The sequence below is a fragment of the Cinclus cinclus genome, chromosome 2 (assembly GCF_963662255.1).
Source record: "Cinclus cinclus chromosome 2, bCinCin1.1, whole genome shotgun sequence".
Lineage (NCBI taxonomy): Eukaryota > Metazoa > Chordata > Aves > Passeriformes > Cinclidae > Cinclus > Cinclus cinclus.
The window spans coordinates 58,063,760-58,088,430 of record NC_085047.1 but is presented as its reverse complement, the minus strand read 5'-3'; the positions used below and the strand labels follow the sequence as shown (position 1 = coordinate 58,088,430).

At 38.8% G+C, this 24,671-nt stretch overlaps 1 protein-coding gene across 1 annotated transcript in view; it reads right to left on the bottom strand.

Moving 5' to 3' along the window:
• The window catches only part of ENOX1 (ecto-NOX disulfide-thiol exchanger 1), a 127,533-nt gene that overhangs the window by 54,786 nt on the left and 48,076 nt on the right, over positions 1–24,671 (bottom strand). The window contains exons 5-7 of the mRNA XM_062514773.1: positions 20,097–20,309; positions 7,399–7,505; positions 3,987–4,104 (exon numbers count right to left, since the gene is read on the bottom strand). Coding sequence (XP_062370757.1) covers positions 3,987–4,104; positions 7,399–7,505; positions 20,097–20,309 — 438 coding nt within the window. The remainder of the gene's footprint in view (positions 1–3,986; positions 4,105–7,398; positions 7,506–20,096; positions 20,310–24,671) is intronic.

Here is a 24,671-nt window from a genome sequence, read left to right as displayed (position 1 = left end):
GACCTTAAAATGGATTAGCAGGTTTGTGTGTAGGAGGCAGTGTCCCAGGCCTACAATGTTGACTAGGGGGTGGAAGACAGGTTCAGGGGATTGAAGATGCCACTTGTCACTCCAGCTCTGCCACCGAGTCACTGATATCAATAAGCCAAATTCATGAATAGCTAGCAGAAACACAATTTGTAGATGAAAGAAGAGCATTTGAGTCTAGAATGGAGAGACACGCTTTGCAACAAGTCCCTCTTCTGACTGTAGCAAGACCAAATTTTCCCAAAGAAAGGTTGGTTTCTAACATACACCATGATTCGATCTCTTGCATGACTTAATATGTAGCATGAATTGAAGAAAAATGCAAACTGTGCTTAATAGCAGCTTATTCATCCCCAGATGTTACTGTGTGCTAGGGTGTCAGCTACCTGTAAAATTCCTCTGTATCCTGCTTGCAGTTGGGATAGAGTTAATTTTCTTCCTATCAGCTGGCACAGTGCAGTGTTTTGGATTTAGTATGAGAAGATTGTTGATAACACACTGATATTTTAGTTGCTGCTAAACAGTGCTTTCTTTAAAGCAAGGACTTGTCAGTTCCCCAAGCTCTGCTGGTGAGGAGGTGTGCGAGAAGCCTGGAGGGAGCATGGCTGGGACAGGTGACCCAAATTAGCCAGAGGGGTATTCCATACCACAGAGCTGTGAGTATGCTCAGTATATAAACTGGGGGGAGGTGGCCAGGAGGGGTAAATTAATGCTGAGGGACAAGGTGGGCATTGGTCAGAGGGTGGTGAGTAATTGTGTTGCTCTTCACTTCTTTCTCCTGGATTTTATTTCCATTTCTCTCTCCTTTTCATCATCACTGCTACTACAACTACTACTATTATTAATATTACCATTATCATCGTCATTATATTTTGATCAATTATTAAGCTATCCTTATGTCAACCCACAACTTACTACTTTATTTTTTTCTGATTCTCCTCCCCATTGCACTGGGCTGGGGGCATGAGCAAGCAGCTGAGTCATTAGTTAACCACTAATGACTACGCTAATCACAGTGACTAACTGAGTCATACTTAGTTGCCAGCTAGGTCAAACCACAACACTCTGAAACCTCATGTCCAGCAACTCTGGACAAGCACTCAAGCACTGAAGTACTTCACAGTCTGAGGGCTTAGATGTGCTGCTTTATGTTTTCAAATGCTGGGGCTGGAATCTATCCTCTTTTTCTCAGGGTGATTAATCGGTTTATCTTCAGATATCCTAGAGGAAAGTTTTCATTCTAACTATCTAGCTGTGAGAAGATGTGATGCTCTCACTGTGTTTTCTCTCAGGAAAGAAGAAATTATGCTGGGAGACTCCTGAAACTATGCTTTACTGAGACAGAATGAGGTCGTAGAACCCATTCTAAATTGTTGAATTAATTAAACCTTCTTGTACTAGCAGTGACTTAACCACGCAAACCACTGAAAAAACCCGCCTGACACAGGTGTTGAAGCCTGAGGGAATCTCTGTCACTTATAATAGCTTTGGGGTTGTAACTTCCCAGCAGTCTTGCTTGCACTGTCAAAAAGGGCAGGCTGAAAAATAATGTCCTCAGGAAAATTGTTGGAATGGCAGAACACACAGTCCAGAGCTCTGGAGCCATCCAGATCAATTCATCATGTCTCATTGCTTCAGCTACTTTTGGATTTAGAGTTTTAAAACTTTATGTGTGTGTGCTGACCTTGAATTGAGGAGGCACAATATTTTCATGTTATTCAAGTCTTGCTCTTCCCAAGGTTAAGTACTTTGACAAATTTTTAAAGAAAAGGGGTTAAAAATAAAGAAAGTGACAATGTTTTCTTACTGTGCAAGATGGTTTCTTTGTGACAACAGAATCTTTAAAAGACATTCTTCATGCAACAGAGGTTACTGTGAATACAAATAGCCACTCCAGTGAGATAAAGTGGTGGTTCTGAAATTATGTAATTAGAAAGAGAGGAAAACAAAAGAAAAAGAGAAGGCAGCTAACACAGATAGCAATTAATAAAAAAAACACCAGAAGAAGGAAAGAAGAAACACATTTCTGTACATAAGAGTAATAATAAAAAAAAGTCCCTTTTCAGTTTATTTTCATTTACCAATGTTCTATACCCAATAGCTCTTTTGGTTTAATTCCAAGTTCCCTCTATTGTCACTGACAGAAGAACCAAACGCACTTCCTTTAACTGAGAGTATAGTGTTGAAAGAAGAAAGCCATAACATAAATTTGAGAACTGGATGACTACGTATGCAGCAGGATGGATCAACTCCACTGAGTTTAAGAGGATGATGAATGGTACAACAAACAATGATGGACACGTACTCAGGTGGCTTCATATTACTAAATTTTGATTTAGAATGCAACACAGTACTGGGTTTGCTCAAGTTCCCACATTGTAACAGTGCAAATAACCTGAAATTCTTTGGGATAGAATGATGTAGAAATCTCAGATATCAAAACTTTTGACAGTAATGTCTTTTTCCATGCATGAAAACCAATCATGCTTTCCTATCTGTGGTGTTACAAAATGAATGACCAACACAGCTCTGCCCTAAGCATGCATATGTTAAACCTGGCTGAATTGGTAAGTATTACACTTCAAAACACTCCTGCTCCTCTTCTGGCATGTAGGCTATATGTATTTCTGGCTCTACCTTCCTGTGGTTAGTTCTAATGTCTTTTCTCCATGAGAGTGGACACAGTCAATGTACAATGATTAGGTAGTCATAAAAATTGCTGATTTCTAGCAGTTCCTGAGATCCACTGTCTCAGCTTCAAACACTCTGCTAATGGCATCTATAAAATACAAATCCACAAAATTAGCCTAGCAAAAATTAAAGCTGCCCTTTAAAGGTTTCATTGTTGCCTTTTTCTTCCAGGAAAAATACTAAATCTTCCTTCAAGAGAGACGTCACAGTAAAAATTTCTTTGCTAGAATGACTCCTTCCTTTGGTCTTTACTTATGGGGACCTTCAGCCTCACACAGTATCTTCTCACAGAAGGAGCCAAAGAGTTCTCTCTTTGTAAGTTTGAATTCACACCTTTCAACTGGCATACAAAGACTTGAAATCATTGAATGGATGAAATTCTTTCCTTTCTTAATATGGTGTCTATATGAAAAGGACTAGACCAGGATTATCCTAGTGGAGACTCTCATTTTATTTCCATGTTACTCTTTCCTTCTTTATTTTTCTGAAAGTTCACTGCTACCTGGCAGTTTCTAGTCATGCTTTGGCTTCAGCTACTGAAAATTTCATTCTTTATATAGGTGTCTAAACAAGCAAACCCTTGTTAGCAGCTCACAAATTATTAGCAAATGCCAAGAAGTAGAGCAAAGCATACATCCAGATCATGTTACCAGTTAGTAGCTCTGGCAGCTTCTGAGCCACCTCTTGGTGTCCATCCTGGATAGCAGAGTATTTGCAGAAGGCTGAAAAAGCTGCTTTTCTAATTCACTTTACACACACCCTTGTTCCTCTGCTCATGAGAGCCAACTAATGAGTGTCTAATTCATGCAGAATGCAGTACCATACTGTGAAATAGGTACCCTTAGAAAGGCAGCATGCAACTAAACAAGCCCCACAGTTAAAACGCTATTTCTTATAGAGATTAGAGATTATTGTGTCTTTGTTGCAAAGAAAGGTACATCTTAGAGAATACTGACAAAAGCATAACTTGAACTGGTCTCATAATAAAACATTGTTTCTGCCATGGAATGAAATGCTGTCATCCAAAGCTGCAGAGAGTGCAATAAGGAAACATAATGCTTCCAGCCAAGGGCAGAATTGGAGACTATTCATCATTATAGAACATAGCAGGTGACAGACATCTCCTAGAGACAGCTTGCATCATTCAAATAACTAATTTATGAGGGTTTAAAATAAGACACTCTCTTATATAATCGAATATTAACATGTCACTTCTCATATGTAAGTTTTTGTTTGCTTTTAATAAAACAACACTTGCATATATTTACCTGAATCATCTACTCTCAGCTTTTTACTGGGATTGTCACCACTGTCATCATCGGACATTTCCATCTCCTCTTCCCGGCGGATTCCCATGAGCTGTTCACTGTGAGCATTTCGGAGCTCCTAAAATCCAAAATTATCTTTTGTCAGTATTAACTTCCATAAAGTCATCAGCATTATTTAGTATCTGTTTTTAATACTAATCAGATTTTAATTATACCTTATTTATCATTGTAATCATATTTATTTGTGTGTGAATATTTATAAAATCAGAAACAAGGGGAATTCTTCTTGTTAAAGAACTGAGTTTATCAAAGATAACACTCAGAGAAAACAAGAGAAAAAGTGACTTTCCCTGTTGAGTGATCTTTAGGTCTGCTAAACACAGGAGAATGTTTTAACAGCAGGGATAATACTTAAAACTGGTGTATAAAGCAGACTGATAAAGAGATTGCCAGCCTGCTTAAGGGATAGCTAATTCTTGCTTCCCTCTGCCACCTGTGGTACAATTCATTTGGCCAAATGTGGGTGTCTCCAACACAAAAGTTGTATTAACTAAAAGGCACCCTAAAGGTGCCTTGTTCTCTCTGCCGATTGCAATGGGAGCCGAGAGCAGACGACACAGATGAAGAGCTGTGTATTTTAAGAGCCTAATGCTGGTCAAAGGAATCTCACCCTCTGTCCCTATGCCCAGACTGCCTTGGATGTAAAGGAGCCAGTCCCATAATGCTGGCTTGAAAATCTTTGCATCTTGATCCAAAATGAGTGGCAGGAGGGACAGCCTGGTCTCCGGGTGACCGCTGCAAGGGGAGGCAGGCAGCCCCTGCACATGTCACCAGGAAAAGGATCAGCAGGCACGCAGGCTTTGTAGAAGTCTAGACGGTCTTTGTTCTGGGTAGAAAAGCTGGCGCGGGCGCAGTGGCTGCCTTCTTAATGGCAGCACTGAGAAGATTGAGAGGACTCTATTTTGTCCTAATAATCCTGTCAGGTGTAACACGGGGATGCTGCACTGTGATTAGTGTAGGCTTTGTCCACCCGCAGACAGCTAATTTTTCTGCCAACAAAGAGCTTAATTCCCAAAGAGGTGGTATGAAATCTTTGAAACAAGGGAGAGTCGTGTGGAAGGAGGAGACAGCATTGAGAAGTCCGACAACAGCTCCGTGCAATTAACAGTAATCTGTCAGAGTGGGGCTGCGTGAAAAAAAGGGAAGGCGTTTCTCCTGAGCTGCATCCTTGGTTCATCAGCAGATCTCAAATATTCTGAAAAATGTATGGGTACTCATTAATCCCAGCAAAGGCAAGGAACCTAATTAGTGGGTGTTTTACAGGGGAATAACTTCAAATTAAAAAAAAAAAAAAAGAAAAAAAGAAAGAGTTATTAAAAGGCTAAATTTCCAGCCACTGTCTAATGGAATCAGAAGCATCACTGGAAGAAATTGGAAGCCATTTCTGAAATCCTTATTGGAAAAGGCCACCTGCACATTTTCCTGGGGAAGAATGCTGCATACATGAGCAGACATCCACTTACATTTACTCCCTCATTAGTGGACAAATGTCCTTGACGCATCAGTGTCTACATTACCAGCAAAGTCAATAATTTTCTATGGAGAATGTCTATGTGTATGAGTCTTTTCTTTGCCTTGGGTTTCTAGCAAAGCTTTTCTAAATTCAGGAAAAAACTGGAAGGTGATCAAGTAATTAAACAAATCAGCTGACAATATCACAGTTAGAAGATACAGTTTAAATCAAATATACTATTTTGTTTATTTGCATCACATTTCATATCTGAAAAACAGGTATTTCTGAAATATATTGGCTTAGCTAGATGCTTACATAATTTTGAATTGTTTTAGTTGTCCTCCTCTCAGAAATACAAAAGACAGTAATTTTTGAAAAAAAATGAGTAAAGAATTAACATTTCTGGAAGGTCCAACTCTTACACATTTCAGTTTATTAAATATTTAGAAACCAGCAAATGAATGACACACAACATCCCCTCACAGAAAGTTAGTTTAAGAAGGGATGATCTTAATATAATGAAAATAATCTGCTAGCAAATAATATTTTCATATTTCTGTAAAAGATAAGACAAAGATCATTCCCCAACTTCCCAACTTTCAATTGAACAAAGGCATTATCACTATGTATATGAAATATTTGTGAACAAAATGCAAAATAGAGTTTGTACCAATAAATTATGCTAACATTTTATTTTAAGTGTCCCATTATTGAAGTAATTTTGTATTCACCATAATAGCACTGATAATAAAGTATTCATTTGGTATTCATGTGGATGTTACATTTAGTGCCATTGGTATTCAACTGTAATTTAGCATTAGTTAATGGACACTTAAAATGTTATCCAAATGATTTATATCACAGCACTTCAGTGTTTCTCAAACTAAGTGTACAACACTTATTTTACAAGTGTACTACAAAATAATTAAATAAGTGCACCTTACCTTCTAAAGTTTTTATTCTGAGACAGAGGAAAATCATTTAGAGGACTGTGATAGTAACAATCAACACACTGTACCACATGACAGTAAACCAAGTATGTAAATTGCTCATATTAAAATTAAAAAAAAAAGGAATAGGAAAGAAAGAAAACAAAGACAGCGGTACTTACTTTTTAAAATACAGGCTCATAGCGTATATACTGAATTAAAATTGAAAGCTGGATGACCAAAACACAGGATGAAGTCTAGCACTTCCTTTGCTGCCACTCACAGCAAGGGGAGTTAGAATCCCATTTCCTCTGCTCATGCTTATGACAGTCACACATGCGTGGTCCCACACAGCTAACTCTGTGTGGTTGTATGATTACATTTATACTGGTTTCTTTGCAAGCATAATACTTAGAATAAATACAAGCAGTTTATCCACTTTTTAAAAGATAAACATAGAACAATGGGAAGGAATAGGCCACAGTTACAGACTTAATATTCTTAAGTCGTTACTTAGGAAAGAAATTTTTTATTTTATTTTCACTCAAAGTCATCTTATAATGACCATATCTTGGCACAGCAAAGAAAAAAATCTTTGTCACTGAATTCTTCTTTTAAAAATAGATCAGGATGACTCCTAAATTCCTTATTTGAAAATATTGTTCCTAATTTCACTACTTCAGTTCATTATTTTAGATAGTAAACATAATCTTCTAATGATTTCCCATATTTTGCATGAAGAATAAAAACACAGTGCTCCCTGTCTTCATGTTATTTAGTGACTATTACCATAAGGAGAGCAATGGGAGCAATTCATACTGTAGACGAGACTGTAAACAGCCAGTTGATTAACAGCTAAAATGGTAGCTGTAAATATTGCCAAATATACCATGTCCAGCTACAATCACACTCGTTCTGTGTCAATCCAGCTGTGAGATGATGGATAGAAAGTAAAAGTAAAATCACCAACCTCAGAATGCTTTCGCCAAATGTCTATGTTCTTTCGCTGGGCTTTCGAGAAATGGTCCCAAGCTTTTTGTCTGGTAGAAGCGTTGAAAACGGCGACAATCTGCTCAACTTTGGTGAACAAGGAAGTCAAACAAGACAAGCAATTTATGTTGTGATCACTATAGAGAAGCAAAGCAAAGACACTAGGAGTCTATGGATGATGTCATTACTGAAACAACATCATCAATATCCATCCAATGACGTGTCTTTTGTACTTACATTGTATCAATGTTGGAGATGTCTCCCTTCAAGTCTGTCTCCATAACTTTAGTCTACACAACTCTTAACTATGCACCAAGTACCAGGCATGCAGCTGCTTCCCCGTGATATCTGCTACCACTCCCTGTGCTGGCACACGCCTTTACACGGGTGGCAATAGGTGTGTGACCACAGAAATGACCCTTGAGACATCCACCTGACACACACGTGCTCTGCCACAGCAGCGGCGTACAGAAGGGGAAGGCAGGCAGGCTCTGCTTTGAAGGGTGACTATGGGATAGTGGGAATTTGCCAGCAGGTGGGAAAGGCTAAACCATAGATCATCCCTGCACTCTGTGGCTGCAGCTGCTGCTTCTCCTCTATTCAATATCAAAGGGCTCACCTGTGGTAGATCAGTGCTGTCTCCATGGCGTATGTATGGTTACTTACACGAACAGATACTTTTTTCTTTCACATAAGATGAAGAACAGATGTGAAATGGGCTTTCCTCATTCAACTCTAATGAATTTGTGCTGAAGCCAAACATCAGTATTTAGATCAGTTATCTAGGACAATTAGGATCCTCAAGTTTTTAGCTATCTGTTCATCTCAGTTGAGAAAGCTTTTCTCTCAACACTCTTCTTTCTCTTCACTTCAGTTACAAGCAAAATTGTCCTTCCACAGCAGTGACCTGCCTAAAACTGATTTGGCCAAGATGTAAGTTGCCTTGATCTCAGCACAATTAACTGAAGAAAACACCAGTAAATCCAGATTTTCTACAAACAACCTCGGCTGTGCTCCTGAATGAGCAGCTGTGCCAGCCTATGAAGTCGAACTGAAAAATGCTTCAACTCTTTGACAAGGTTCTTTGCTATGTATCTCTTTAGATTCCTGGGTGGAAACAATGTCATTTCTTTGTCAAGTTTCAGCTTGCAGCACTTCCTGCTCCTCTCACTGAAAAGTGGTGGCAGACGTGCTGTAACACTCTCTGCCCTGGTCCCTTATCTTCATGATCTAGAGCTTCTCTCATTCTTCCCTTAAGTCAGAGATGTAGAGAGTCTTACTGCATAGCAACCTATCCGTCCTAAAATGGTGAGCTCACCTACTAAAGAAGTATCTTTCACCTTTAGAATGGAAAGTTAATCTCTCTCATTTGAGCACGTTCCTTCCATTCTCTGTTTTTTTACCACTTTTGAAGGCTGCTTTCAGGTTCCAGAAGATTACAACATTTTGAATGGAACTTTTTCTTTCAGGGATGATTAATTACCTTATAAAGTAATAAAAAGTAATTGTAGTTAATTTTCTTTTAGAACGAATACATTTAGGTAGTTTACAATATAAAGAAAGTGCCCTGGACCTACTGTGATGGTCTTATCTATTTGTAATTCATTCAACTTTTAAAGGTAGATGTGATAACTTCAGCACATTAGAACTTGCTTAGACTGAAGAGTGGATGTATCAAGGAAGTAACGCTGTGTATATTTTTTCAATTAATTTGAAAAGAATGGAAATGGTAAAGCACTCTATTATTATGTGTATAGAAACTCAGGCTAGAATTTAATTATTGTCATTCTGTTGATGACCCAGGTGCTCAGAAAATTTAGCTTAATTAACAATCTGTTTTCAGTTTGCAAGTGGAAATTCAGGTAGAAAATATTCACAAAGATATGAGCAAGAGCTGGTTTGCCATTTTCCACTATTAAGTATTAATAAGATCAACTGAATTTTGAAAAACATTTGAACTTTAAAGTGTCTAATTTCCATTATGTGAACAGGTGCTAAGATTTATCAAAAGTCATTATCTGATCATTTCAAAAACTTTCCTCAATGGAAACACAAGCAAAGAAGATGCCATAGCTTCTTCTTGTACAACTGCTGTAGACAAAGTTAATATTAAAAGGATCTTCTTCACTTACCTAACCTTTTGGAATTAAAAAAGTGACAAGAGGTAGGATAGTATGAGTACAACATGCTAAAAATCAAGGCATTTAAAGAAGCTTTATGAAACAGACAGCAAGGGATAATAAAAAGGAAAATGCAGAGGAGAATACTAAATTAGTATGTAGCAAGGACCAACATACCATTCAAGGAAAGTGTCAATCTCTGTACAGCAATTTCAATATTCACAGCAATCTAGGCTATGAAACTTTGCAAATTCCAACACAAAAGGTCTCCAAGAATTACATAAGAGCTAACCAACAGCCAAGGCCATGGTTTGACAGTACAGAGAAGTACCTTCACATCTTTTTGTACCTCACCAAAATCCTGCATTCACATGCTATGAGACGGCAATTCAATGTAAAGCTGCTCTGCCACATTTGTTCTTGTTGCACCAAGACTCATTTGTTTTCCCATAGATACCCTGGAAGCCTAAAGTTGGCATAATGCTTGTGTTCTGGGAAATTGGAAGACAAGACATGATGCACCCACTCCTGATCAGGATCAAGTTTGTATGGGCATGTGATCCAGATGCACATAGCCCATAGGGACAGTAGATTCATCTCTAAGGAGAAGCCATGGAAGGTTTATATTAGCTGAGAAACTCCCCAGTTAACTCATTTTTTGTCTGCGTCTGGGTAATAATTGGCCAAAGAGAGGCCCCAGATTTTGGGTTGATATCTCCATAATCTGAGTCTCACTGCTGACAATGGTTTTCAGATTATTTTCTCATCCCCAGGAAAAAATTTCCAAAACTATATAACAGGTCATATCTATCTCTCTAAGGCACCTTGAACTCCAGAATGCACTGTAGTGTCAACTGTGACTGGTAAGTAGAATTATTAAGTAACATGAAATATTCATTGTCAAACATCTGTTAGTGAGTTCTATGCTATATCAAATTTTCATTGACCATATGCAGAGCTGTTTCCTTACTAAATTAGGATTTAAAAAACCACATTGTTCTGGAAGGGTCCAAACCATGTCATGTTTTTCCCATCAATATAACTTACAGGATGTAAGTAATTGCATCTCTACTAATGACTTATTCTGTGGCTGCTAATTTACACAGAATGCTTCGGACAAAGGATTATTATCTAATTGTTTTTCTGCTGTGTTATAAATAACTAGAAAGACCCAACAACTAAGCCTGGAGTGATATGCAAGTGCAATACACTTTATTAGAGGTGCCAGCTCATAGTAAGTATATTAATAGAAAGTAAAACCTCAGTTTCTGCTGCCATAAGGAATGCTACCTGAAAAAAGTATTGCTATCAAGTATAAATGTGAAAGCAACCAGAAAAACTAAGAAAAACAGCAAAAATCCCTTAAATAATACCTGCAAAAGTTGCATAGAAGATTGTATTAAATGGAAAATTAGAACATCTCCAGGGCAAGAAAATATTTGATAGAGGATGTTTGAAAATTGTACTTCTAAAGAAAAACAGAAATCAATGAGAACCAAAGTGTAGCCTCATCTGCAGATTAAGAGGTAGAGAGAACACTTTTATTCTGCATTACATTTATCAAGCAGTCTATTTTAATGATTGAGTGAAGGCTGAAATTTATATCTGGGTTCAGGAGTTAAGAAGTACTCAATTTTTCCTTTGCTTATTATATTACAAGCTGCCATGCATATTATTTTATACTACATATTATAATATATAGTATTTATAATAGAAAAAAGAAACAAAATAGAAACAAAAAAAATGTGTTAGAATAAAAGCAGAAGTCTTGGCTGGCAGATAAAATAATTGGATTTCATATAGAATTTCACTCCAAATTCCACCAATTAAGGACATGGGATGAAAAGGGCTTTGCACTAAATTACTGCAAGCGTCAAAGTAGAATATATGACAGTTTAGCACAGAAAAATTCTCTAAGAGTGTGACAGTTGACATGAAGGGTAAAAGAAAAATTCCACCCATAAAATTACAGTGTAAAGGAAACTGTTACAGTAAATGTATAACACACTTTTCAAATATAGAGTCGCAGCACAGGGGGGATATAGAGTTGGTGTGGTTTGGGTCAGAAGCCCTGTTGCTGAATTCTGACTAAGCTGCAGTCTGCCAATCGATTTGGCTCCAAGCCCAGCAAACCAAGGAAGTACAGTAGTCAAGGCTGGATGCTGTAGCGAATGAATTAGAGTCTCCAGGTCAGTTTTGGATAGGGAAGAGAATATTTTTGGCAACAGTCCTGAAAGGCATTTGGTAATGAACTGAACAGAACTTAGCATTAAGTCCAAGGCTAAAATTGTGCATAGGTAAATGACATGTGACATTAGTAAGAGAAATGGTAGACAGATTGCAGAGTAATGAAACAGGTATTATTTTAATTAATTTGAGCCAAGCACTCATTCTTTTGGCTATGGTACTGTTTACTTTCAAAAAGGAATTTGCCTTTCTCACTTTTAGGGCTGAAAACCTGCAGCCTCTCCCTGTTACTCAATTCACAGACGGAGAACCAGATGTGATTGCCTTTGACTAGCAGAGGAAAACCTAAGAGTTGGAAATATCACCCTGGGGAAGACTGCAGATAATGCAAGGGATGGATCCTAAAGTAAAGCATACTGCAGCTGGATACATAAGCAAAGGCCATTATAGATTTGTATAATGAAAATTCAGGTTTTGACAGCTGTATCTTCAAAATACAAAGTACAAAATATCTCATCTGCTACAGATAAATGCCATAGCTTTTTCTCTTTGTTCTTGGTTTTGTGGGAGTTTTGCGTTTGGCTGTGTTTTTTAAAAAAACTTTTTAAAATCCACAGTTATCTGCAACTCCATCAAAGAAATGTGGTCTGCATGCTGCAAAGATGCCCATAGGTTCTTAAAGACATAGCATGATGAAGGAGAAACCCATAGGACTTCACTATTATATCCCCAAATTCCACCTTTTTGGACAGACCGAGAGAATGGTGCCTGCAGTGATTTATCTCCCAAATCGTTCTGCTGTGTGGGTGGTCAGCTTGCAAGGATGCCATTTCTCAACCTGCCCGTCTACCAGTAATTACATCTGTACTAGCAATGAAAATGAGCCAGGGACCATTCTTGCTCTCTGAAACCAATGGCACAATAAGTTGTGTCCCTGCAGCAGCAACACTTCCCTCTTCCCAAAAAGATGCTTTTCTGGGAAACTACTTGGCCTAAACTTAACCACATTTTGTGGGAAAACACTACCTGACTCAGAGCAACAACCTTTTAACAGCTGAACAGTATGGGCCAGCCTTCCCTAGCTCATCTTAATTTAATCCTGCAGACATTGTCGGGGGGTCATCCTTTACTTGCAGTCTCACCTTTTCTGCTCTCATCCTGGGCCAGAGGTCTCAGCAGAGCAGAGAGCATACAAGACTTACCACAGGAAGAAGGATGTTTTCCTCTTCCATATACTCTGTCTCACCTACCTGAATACTATAAAGAATGTCCTCTCACTAAATTATTTCTACATTTCTCTTTGACTAGGCCTACAGCATTTGAGACCAGCAGGGTGTGTGTCTAGGTTCATGCTTGGTCCCTCTTCCTGTTCCATCTGACTCAGACTGCTCCTACTCAGTCTGCTTGTATGGGTTATTAAGAGACTGAGTGAATATCAGTGGTCTATACCTAGAAGAAATACTTCTTTCTAATACAATAAGGAGATCCTTCCACATGCACAAAGAAAAAAAAAAAAGTACTTATACCACAACACTTCCTATAACCCCTGGTCTTGTAAGAATATCAAAGCCCTGTGTCAGCAGTCATTGTTAGCCTTTCTTCTCCTTTCAGCTAAGAAACCCAGTGGGGAACAGTGAAAGAAGGAGCATTTTGGGGACAGTAAAAGTGCCAAATTTACAGGATTCATAATGAAACCTGTGCAGTAACTTGTCTGAGGTATGTATATCAACAATTGATAGCTCTAGAAATAGAACGCTCCCTGTCAAACTTTGAAATTAAAAAAAAAAATAAAATAATTAAATAGAAGCCAGTTTGCCCTGCAAGGTATTGCTAGAAGATCTGTCTAAAATATAAGCTTTGAAAATCTTTTAGGTTGTGAAACCGTGGTTTAATTTACAACAGAGAAACTGACAGCTTGGTGTAACCGCAAGAGCTGGCGCCGTGCCATGTGATAAATCACTCGGACTCAACAAGACCACTTCACCTTCATGTCATTTCTCTACAAACAGGAGCCTGACATCAGACCAGCACAACACAGCAGGGCAAGTCCAAATGTACAGTACCTGCTCTTTCAATGCCACCATTTTACATTACTGAATGGACTTTATGTGTTGACAACCAGAAAAAAAACCCAGAAAAAGCTGTCCCCCACCAACTCAAAGAAAGATGAAGTGAATGCTGCTTTCCTCATCGGCTTGACAAGATTATAAACCATCCCAAAGTACTGCAGTTAATTAACTGTTCTTTCTTTTATTTATTGTTTGGCACACCTTCCTTTTCACTTCTCAGATTTAAAAATAGCAAGAGTAGGAACTGCCATTTTTTTGGTAAATCTGCCCAAAAAGAGAACTCCCCAGGAACAATGTAGGAACATCATAAATGGGACTAAGTCATTGGAGGTCCAATTAAGTGAAGTAATAATTATGCAGGAAACTTGCGGATTAAATGTTCCTAGGGAACAGGAGGACTATATTTGTTTGGAGCATAATATGGTTTCTTTTGCTGAAGAAAAAAGGATAAAGATGTGGATGAGGAGGTTTCAACAGCCATGGTCTCTTCTGGCAATCAAAACAAAAAACTGTCTCACACACCTTAGGTGTGACATTTACTTCTCCATTTGTTGCCATGCCTTATGCTCCCTTGCCTGCCTTCTTCCTTCTGTATTTTTGTTCCTACTTTGTGTGTCCATCTTTCTCTCCCACATAGTCTATCCCTTTCCAAAACTCTCTTCTTGACCAATAACATCTCTGTCATCATCACAAACTACACCATGTGTGACAAATCCAGTGATTTGACATGAAGCATGACTAGTGCACATTGAAGGAAGAAAGTATTTCAATCACTCCTAGGATTATTCATATTTATAAGGTTTATCCAATCATTTATAAGCAATCTGAACAGCTTTAGATGTGCAGACCACATGCTATGCACAGCCAACTCATACTTTTGGGTGAAACCTCCAACTTTCCTTCCTTGCCTAATATCTCCTCCCTCATCCTTTATTTCCACAGAACATTTACAGCTCAGTTCAGTGATGCATCAGGCCCTTACCCCCACCTGTACACAGAAAGGCAAGTCAAAACCAAACACAGATTTCCACATGATTAAAGTATTCTTTGCCTTGAACCTTGTGTCATCATCTAGGAGAAATGCAGATTCCAGGCAAGTGGCATGAATTGTCAAAACAGACTGAAATCTCTTGGAAGGCAGTGATTTTATTTTTCTGCAAAATAACATGCATATTTAATGGGCTACATTAAGAAAAAAAAAACAAAACCGAAACAAAACTAAACTCAAAAAAACAAACCTCTTAAAAATAACAGAACAGCTTCTTTTGAAATTCTGTCTATACTTAAATCAATACCAAGATTTGTATTGACTTTAGGTGGAGTGAAAACTACAGACAATGGAAGGAATGCAGAAATTAAAACAAAATTGAGACACAGAAGAATAAACTGAGAAATACTACAAATTGCAACCACAAAGGGTTGTACTGCCAAAAGAAAGGGAGGAACTACAAGAATGCAAGGTAAAAAAAAAAAATTGAGCTCTTCATCTCTATTCTATGACATTGCCACAGCATCATGTATAGAAATGCTTTTGTGAACATGTGTACATGAGATAGAAAATCTCATAGATAGAAGGACAACTGAAAAAAGAATTAAGAGATCCAGCTGAGCTTTACTCGACAAATTATCAGTATAGAAACAGGACTAGAGCACACTGACTAAATGAGCTAACAAAAGGAACTGGATGGACTGTAGAAGTTATTTTGTACTTAATTTTTTTCTGTTTTAGAAATGCATCAAGATAGAAAGTAATTGTGGCAACTAATGACATGAATGATTAATGTTTTTATTTGTATTATAGTGGCATTCTATGACACCAACTGAGAATTGGGCTGCACTGTAAAAACACATTATATGACTCAATCTCTTTCACAAAGAGCTTAATGATGACCTAAAAATTGCACATAAAGTAAGCTCATATTTTTGAATTAGTCAGTGGCAAAGGAAATAAAGAGTGTAAGACTGGACAATTAAAGAGCAGCAAAATCCTTTTAAAATTTGCTATTAATGTGGAGCATAGAATACTCTGGAAAGCATGGTTGTATATAAAAAGTCTGACTGCTAAGATAATTTTAACCAGCATGCTTTCAGTTCCTGTAACAAAACTGGCTTTATTTTTAGTGCTATGAGAATACTGAAAAGGTGATTAACCATTGGAACAGGCTGCCCAGGGCAGTGGTGAAGGCACCATCCCTGGAACTGTTTAAGAAATGATTGGTCATGGAATTTAGTGCTATGGCTTAGTTGGCATGGTGGTGTTCATCCAAAGGCCAGATTCAAATGATCTTGGAGGTCTTTTCCAACCTTACTGATTCTATGATTCTGTCAAGTAATCTGGCCAGGCTCCATAATAAAAATCACCCTCCCACTGCTCCCCCACAGGCACACAAGAGGCTGATTCATCGAATCTGATGGGGACCTGGTTTCAGAGTCCACTAACTCCATTAAATCATTAGTAAAATGGGCAAAAATGACCAAATGATGGAGTGTCATAATCTGCTCGGGAACCAGCCATGGGAGACTTTTCATTATACCATGTGTGTAACCTATGAACTTGTATACTGGGACACTTCCACCACCTTGTGAATCTTACTCTTTAGATATCAAATTAATTTTTGAATATGGAATTTTTATTCACCTGAAGGTACTTCTGTCAGTGTTGTCAAGGCAGACTGCATTAAATAGTCTGAAAACTCAGGAAGAGGTAGGTAAAGTTTACAGTGCAGGGAGAAGAGAGACAGAGAAGGTAATTGCAGCTTTGGTGCAGTCTAAAAAGGCACCAACAGCCCAACAGGGATATCTCTAGGGCTTCCATTTTCCTTAAACATGAGGATCAACATCTGTAAACCTTCAGCTAAAAAGATGGTTTGGGAGGAAATGAAACAGAAATGAATGCAAAGCCAGGGGGCAGTGTCACATGTATCTGAGCTGTAGTAATGCTTGGAAGTAAAGTAGATGTCAAACCACAAAGACAGACCTATCCAAAGTCCTTGAAAACAATCCATACTTTAAGATCAAACTCAAATCTAGAAAACTCAATTTAATAAAAGAATAAGGAAGTGGATATTTCTCTCTCTTTATCCCTTAAATAACTGAAGAAGCACCATAAGAAGGCTAAGATTCCCTGTAGCACTTAAATCAGGTGCTGTAAATTTGTGGTGTGACTGCAGTAATACACTTTATTTCACAGATTATCCTGGCACAAGTACCTTGATCAGGCAATTAATTCACGTGCTGAGCAATTGACCCAAATTTTGAGGGGTAATCTGCTCAGTAATCTCCTAAATACCTCCAGGCACAAATTTGTAGCAGGGATTTCAACGCCTTTTTGTCTTTAGTAGTTGGGCCATAAGATGAAATGTTCTGGTCGCAGTAATCCTCATTAATAAGAAAGTATTTTCTACTGAGACCCACTAAGACAGTGTGTGTGTGCGTGTGTGTTTCAGGTGAGGGCACTTGAAGCCAATTTTATTTCTTTTTCACTCCCCATAACATTCATTGCTGGCATTTTTATCCAGCTCCAAGTTCTTCCCTTATGCTACACCTGTCTTTATCAATGCTGTACACAGTAAGTGGGATTAATCTACTCTGAGCAAGGCACACAGAAAGTGGGACATCTGATTCAGAACTAGACCCCCTGTGAATCCTCTATGGGCAGCAGAGAAAAAATGGCATATCCAAGGGATGATTCATCTCATTGGAAGAGCACCATGAGGTCAGTTTAATGACTCATTCCATGGAGATCCTTATTTTTCTCTTCTGACTGCAAAGAAAGCCCAGAATGGTCAGCTCCAAGTTGACATCTGACCTAGTTCATGAGAGAGGACTGCCACATTATATTTTTAAAACACTGTAATATTTATGTCAAATGGCCACACAGCTGCAGCATTACACTAGACTTTAGGATCCTTACTGTAGAAGAGCAGAAGTGAGTTTTTGTCACTCTGCAGAATTTAATAGGCCACACACACCTATTTTGGACATCTTGTATTCTCAAATTCTTCTTCATAAAACAACTGATATATTGTAACCAATTATGCAGGACTGTGGAACAACAATGGAAAAAGATGCATGCAAAACATTCCTCAGACCAATTCAAATACAGCTCAATTCAAATTTCCTTGAAAAAGGGAAACGCATTTCAGAATCTCCCTGCTTAGCAATCTTAGGCATATACACATGCAAAGGAAAAACATCATCATCTGTTCGCAGCAAGTTTGCAAGGAATTTAATAAGACCTATTAATGCTAATAATGGCCAATGTTTATGATGGTTATAAAACAAACAATGGGGAACATCTGGAAAGCTTGAAAAACTTGTTCTTACAAAATTCATAGTGTAACACCTTTCCCTGAGGCTGCTTTTGGCTGACCTTGTCCTCCTAGGCCGGATCTGTCAGAAACTTTTGTCTTCCAGACACTTCTGTTATTGTGGCACTAGGAAACTCACATTTTGAAGCCAGAGCTATTTCTGTTTTTGTAAGTTCAGCATTCAGCACATTACAGGAACAAAACAGATAGCCAAAACTGCACATTTCCACCTGAAACTACAGGGATCTCTATTTCCAAGTGACAGATGTTCTACAACAGTTGGTGACAAATGGGCTAATTTAGACTGATTTAACTAAAGTTCAGCCTGCTGACAATGGGGGACTTTTTTTAATGCAGCTGAAGAAGGCATTTCTGAATGCTAGAGCTGGCTGTTGCACACAAAACTAGAGAGGCCCTGGTGTGAACTGAACAGCACTCCATGCATGGTGCCTGCATCTCTGTGCCTCACACTGCCTTTTAGATGCTGAGATGGAAAACAATATTGCCTAGTAAACTATCAAGGGAATCAGCTGGTCTTTTAAATTTACTCTCTGAACATATGTCCACAGAAATCAAATGTCTTTGGCTCAGAATCTTTGTTTCTAAGTTCTGGCATCTAAACTCTTAAATTAGGATATATGCCCTATGATGAATTGGTCTTCTGAGATGCTAAGCTCTCCATCACTTATGCAGGAAGCTTTTGTGGGTGCTCTGCTAGGTCAGAAAGTCCATCCAAGCTTATGCCTTCAACCCTAACTTTTAGAGGATGTCCATTGAGGGACCAGAAATAAATTGCATAAAAGCTTTTAGGACTTTTTTTTAATAGGAAAATCAGGTGTATGATTCAGAAATTACAATGTGACAACTTCACTGTCCTCTATCTGGTAAATTATCTTGGGTTTTGCTCTCAAGTGGCACATGACAGCTGGCTCCAGGCTTCACCTTTCTGAGTATCATATGCCTCTTCCTTGAGGAGCCATGAGTAGACATGTTAAAAACCACCAACAAATAAATCAGTTTTCTTTCTCTTTTTTTGTTTGTCTTTTCTTTTTTTCCCTCATATTTTTCTCCTCTCCTCTCCTCTCCTCTCCTCTCCTCTCCTCTCCTCTCCTCTCCTCTCCTCTCCTCTCCTCTCCTCTCCTCTCCTCTCCTCGCCTCGCCTCGCCTCGCCTCGCCTCGCCTCGCCTCGCCTCGCCTCGCCTCGCCTCGCCTCGCCTCGCCTCGCCTCGCCTCGCCTCGCCTCGCCTCGCCTCTCCTCTCCTCTCCTCTCCTCTCCTCTCCTCTCCTCTCCTCTCCTCTCCTCTCCTCTCCTCTCCTCTCCTCTCCTCTCCTCTCCCTCTTATGAGGGAACCTCATTAGACTAAGTTCATTGATTGTATTTCTGTACTAAGGAAATAGCTGCCAGCGCTAGATATTTAAGACAGTTTGTCTGCCCAATTAATACTGGCATTGTATCAGCAGACCAGTCCTGATGCCAGCAGCAGTACTGCATACTTTTCTACTGTGGAGGTGGCCTTTACTCTGAAAGTTAAATATATCCCTGAAAGTTACTGGATTCTACTGCCTTTTACTTAAACCCAGGCTAAAAATATTACCTAATTGTGCTCTATTCTGTAAGTGACCTAGTTAACTACCTGCCACACACAGGCTATATATCCCTTCTCTAAAAAAATCCATGATCTTTCCTCAGAGCAGTGAGGCTTCTGTCTTGTCCATTCTTGAAGCATTATGTCTACACAACAGTAGACATTGTGAATAGAGCACGTCTTTATCTATTAATAAAACAAAACTACTGAAACTTTGCTCACCTTGAATAATAAGTTCTTAGGAATGGTCCTTGATCCTCCAAACTGCCATAGAGTGTGGAATAGGATGTGAAGTAGAGCATGACTGCATTGCAACTACTTACCCCCAAATAAACAAGCAAAATGATAAAACCACTACCACCACCACCACCATCACTACAACACTGACAAAAAGGGAGTTACTTACATTGAGTGAGGATCCCTGTTAAGGCATTTTTGAAACTCTCCTTGGCTTGCTCCATTTCTTGCTCGTGAGCTGCCTTTTCGTTCATGAGCCGGCGGACATGGCTGTTGGCCGACTGCACCATGGAATAGAACTGGTTTGCAGAGCGACGATTCACCTCGCCCCGCTCAATCCAGGTGAGCAGCACCGTGATGGCCTCGGAAAACTTGCTATCATCTAGAACAATCAAAGCACAGGTTTCAAATTGCAGCCATAAATATCCTGCTGAGAACACATTTTCTGCTCCATGTCACATTAAAATCACCATAAATCCTGCTTGCAGTATATCATTTTGGGCAACTTTTGTGTCCTTTGCTCTATCAGATGTAAGAAGCCAATACAGCCATGTGAAACGACACAAATCTTCCTTCAAGACTTGTCTTCTCCTCATTTTAATAGCTTTCTCACAACAAAAAGCAGCCTTCCCCCCTTCCCTGTGGCCTGAGTCTTCACTTTCACAATGTCTCCCTTAAGCCATTCAGTAATATGGAATGACCTTACAGCAGGAGTGAGGAGACCTCTGTGGTACTGGACTCACCGAGGAAATTAAATGTGTCTGTGTTAATCTGCTCAGCCAAAAGCTCAGTCTTGGAGCTTGGGCTCAGCCATACTTCTGTCAACAGATTTCACTAACATCATGTGGTTAATTAAAGGACAATATTGAGGCTGAAAAATTCTCCTCAAAACACTGATTAATTACAAGGAACTCCTTTGAACAGATGATGTGCCTGCATTCCTTATGTATTATTTGTTTTGTACTATTTGCTTTATGTTTCACATTATATATATTTTTAAAGGATTCCAGATGAATCCAGGAAAACACCTGGATTACAGCTTCATGTTTACCACTCAGGTAATGAATGTTGTTTTTCTCTGCAGATAGATTGCCAAAACTGAAGGCTAGATTTTGTACACTCCCTCTCCAGGTAATCTTCTTTCCTCTGACAGTGCTCTCAGCTTCCTCAGAAGACTCTAAGCGCAGCATCCATTACACTTCAGGCTTCATCAGGATTAAGAGGAAACATTTCTTTTAAAGTCCCATTTAGACTGAACTGCAAGAAAATATTATTACAACAGTGTCTTCCTGTGGAACCACTTTTGTGTAATTCAATATCATTCTTTCACCAGGATTTTATTCTATAAAACTTCAATTTCCCAACAACTCATTTTAAACATCTCATCTAGTGCTTTTTTGGTTATATTTCTTTACATATAGGAGAAGGTATAGGTTATAGAGGGAAAATGTAGTGCAGTCATAACCAACAGACACTTAAAACAAAAAGTGGAAAATACTAAACCCAGGCAACTGTATTACAGGACACAGAAACATGTGACACAGTATGTACATGTGCAAAGAAAAATGAAATACTATTTGTTAAGTGATGATTTTGGCTTTGCTTCTGAATCAATTATCACTTCCCTAAAAGGCAAGTAGCCTAAAATACAGAGGACTAGTGACATGCTCTGTGCCCACAGCCTCTGAAGAAGAGATTTTTACATTGCCTGATCTTTTAACATCTTATTAACTGAAACATGCTTTCAGCAACAGCAATAAGATTTTCTCTCCACAGCTGAATAGGCATGTTCATCCAAGATACCACAAGAAAAAACTGCATAATAATATAAAACACATACAGTGGTGTATCTGTTGTAAAACATTAACATGTGATTCATTATCACCATTCATTCTTTTTCACTGGGCAGGAAGCGTCAGATGGGCATCCTTTCATTTCATATTGTCCCCTTGGATTAGACTCCACTTCTGAGCTCTGCTGGATACACATGCAGCAGGAATATATTAAGTGGCTCTGACTAGTGAGGTTGGCTGAATATAGACCCCAGAAAATCAAAATGTAAACAAGACACATGCAAAGCCTCTTCACTGCAAGAAAACACAACTTGAAAACACTCCAGAAGACTTGGGCAAAATCTTCAGCCTGCTGAATTCCATGGGAACTGAATGTCAAAGATGTAATACAGCCAAGAACTCATCCCTGGAACACAACATTTATTATAATTACACTAGTAAATAAGAATAACCTGTTCTGGTTTCTGGTAATGTTAGTATGTCTCCATGCATGAGGAAAATCAGCAGCGCAGAAACATCCTCCCTTTTCCTTGTGTTAGCCTCTCCCCAGTACTCATTTATGTGTTGCTTTGCTATAGAGTCTCTATGAAATAAAAACACCCTCCCCTCGTTTGTTTTTATCAGGCACAGTGGGTGTCTGTAAGGGATGTTCGTAAACATATCATCCTTCTGCCACATAGATTCTACCCATTTAAAAGGACATGGTGAAAGGGTGTTTTCTTCATACTGTAATTCCAGGGAGCTGCAGAGGTCTGTGGGACTGTTATAGTTAATTCACAGCTCTGTATGAGCATGAACATATCCTTTCATTGGTAAACATCAGCATCTTCATTGATTACATAATTAGAAGTTACATTCAAAATGCTAGAGGGTAAAATATGCACAACAGGAGCACATTTGTTAATAAAATCATTTCTCAAAAGTTTTAAAATTTATTTCACCTTAATTTCTAACTTCTATATTCTTGGGCTCACTCAGTGACTGGCATAAGGTAACTCACCGTGAATCCATTATTTTCATCCAGAATACAGTGACTCTTTCTGAGCAATGAGAGATTACCTTAGAAAATCAGATTTTTATATGGGATTATTGTTCATTTCTTTCTTAGTTAGTATATAAATAGTAGAAGAAATGCAGCAATGGAATCTAATTTAAACAGAGCAGGAGCTGCCTTATGATTGCAGCCGTTCATTAAAAAAAAATAAAACAAAACTCCTAATTCTGTTCAAAATTATTCCCTCATGGTAGGATGCACATAATTATACACTGTTTAAAAACACACTCTTCAAATAAATTCCTTTATATAAGACATGTTCCCATATGTAATTGTTCTTTTAAAATAAACATGCGGCAAATTATTTCTTACTCTCAGAGCTTTTTCCTCCTCCGTGCCACAGCATATTCTAAGCAAATAAGGTAGGCTTTATCAGTCCTGTTTTTGTTATCTGTTTAACAGTGAGGTGAACTGTGCTCCAGAAGTGCCTGCTTCCCTCAACCAGCTGAAAAGGGAGCCTGGGTTGGCCCGCTCCCGTATCGGCATCCCGGCAGCAGGCACGCGTTTGGTCGGAGTAATCCCAACCATTCCACAAGTGCACCTGCTGCAAGCACCCACCCAACACCAGCACCCCTGCGTGTCCCTGTAATGGGCAGTTCTAACACAAGCTCTGACAACGTCGTGTCATTTGAAGATTACCCATCCATCGAGGATGTCTTGCTGGGTCTCTGTCGATAGAGATTTCCAGGTGCTGCCAGATTCAATCACAGGGCTCTAGAGATAATATATTTCAAATTCCTCTTATATCAACTAAAGGTATTTGACATTTAAATCCTAGCTTGCAACTTAGATGAAATGAAATATAAAGAAAAGAAAATGTGTCCCTAGAGCTGCCCAGAAAATTGTTAACAGGAATATTTCTATGAAAAAAGGGAATAATTGTTGACAAATGTTCTGCATTTTTCTGCTTGTGATTTGACCACCTCTAAGCAAACCCAACTGGAATAAACATTTAATTGAAAAAGTTATGACAACAACTGCTACAAAATGGTATCCTGGGAAAAGGTGTTGGAGACAGAGGTTTTACTTTCAGATTATGGGATTTCCCTGGTGTAACACAGGGCAGAATTCAGCTCAGAGTACCCTCAAATATGACTACTTATATCTCAGCGTTTAGCATCTCCATAAATTCATTTCACAGCTTGGGTGATGGTGTCTAAGGTCTTAGCTGTTAGAAAGGATATAGACTAATCCATCACTCTGAAGCCAGGCATTCAAACTTTTATTTCTATAATTTTTACATTTATAGATATATTGCAAATATAGCTAACTTGATATATCTGTGTTTCAAGAGTGACATTGCTTGCTGGACTTCTAGCTAGGACAAGATCAAACACTGGGCTACAGATTTAGCCTTGTTATTCTCTTTTCAATCCTAGTCTTTCTCAGATGTTTGAAAAATATCTGAGATATTTCACATAACATTTGGAGCCTCTCTAAATCACAAAAAACCTTCTACATTGTCCTATGGGCTATGGTGTTCTCCAGAATCACCATATACTATCTCTTGTCCCTAATCTTGCTCCCCTAATGCAGCCTCCCAGGGTTGCAAGGACATGGTGCAAGACAGAGCTGTTGGTCTTTACCTCAGTGACTGCACCTAGAAAGCTCCTGTGCTGTTTGCTTATGTTTTGGGATGCATTAATGATCCCATTGTTCTCTGGCCCCTCTGTAAAATGGGAAGGGGCAGGTATACCTTTATACCAAGTTCTGCCCTGACAGCAGAAACCAAATTAACAAATACCCCTTCAAAGTGTTCTTGTGAGCACTGAGCAAGACTGTGCTGCAGGGCAGGCAGAGAAAGGACAAGAGTGGTGGGATACATCCCTCCTATTTTGCCTCTGATTAACAGCCTATCCTCTGTGAGCTGCAGTAATACCATGGGAAGATGTGTTCC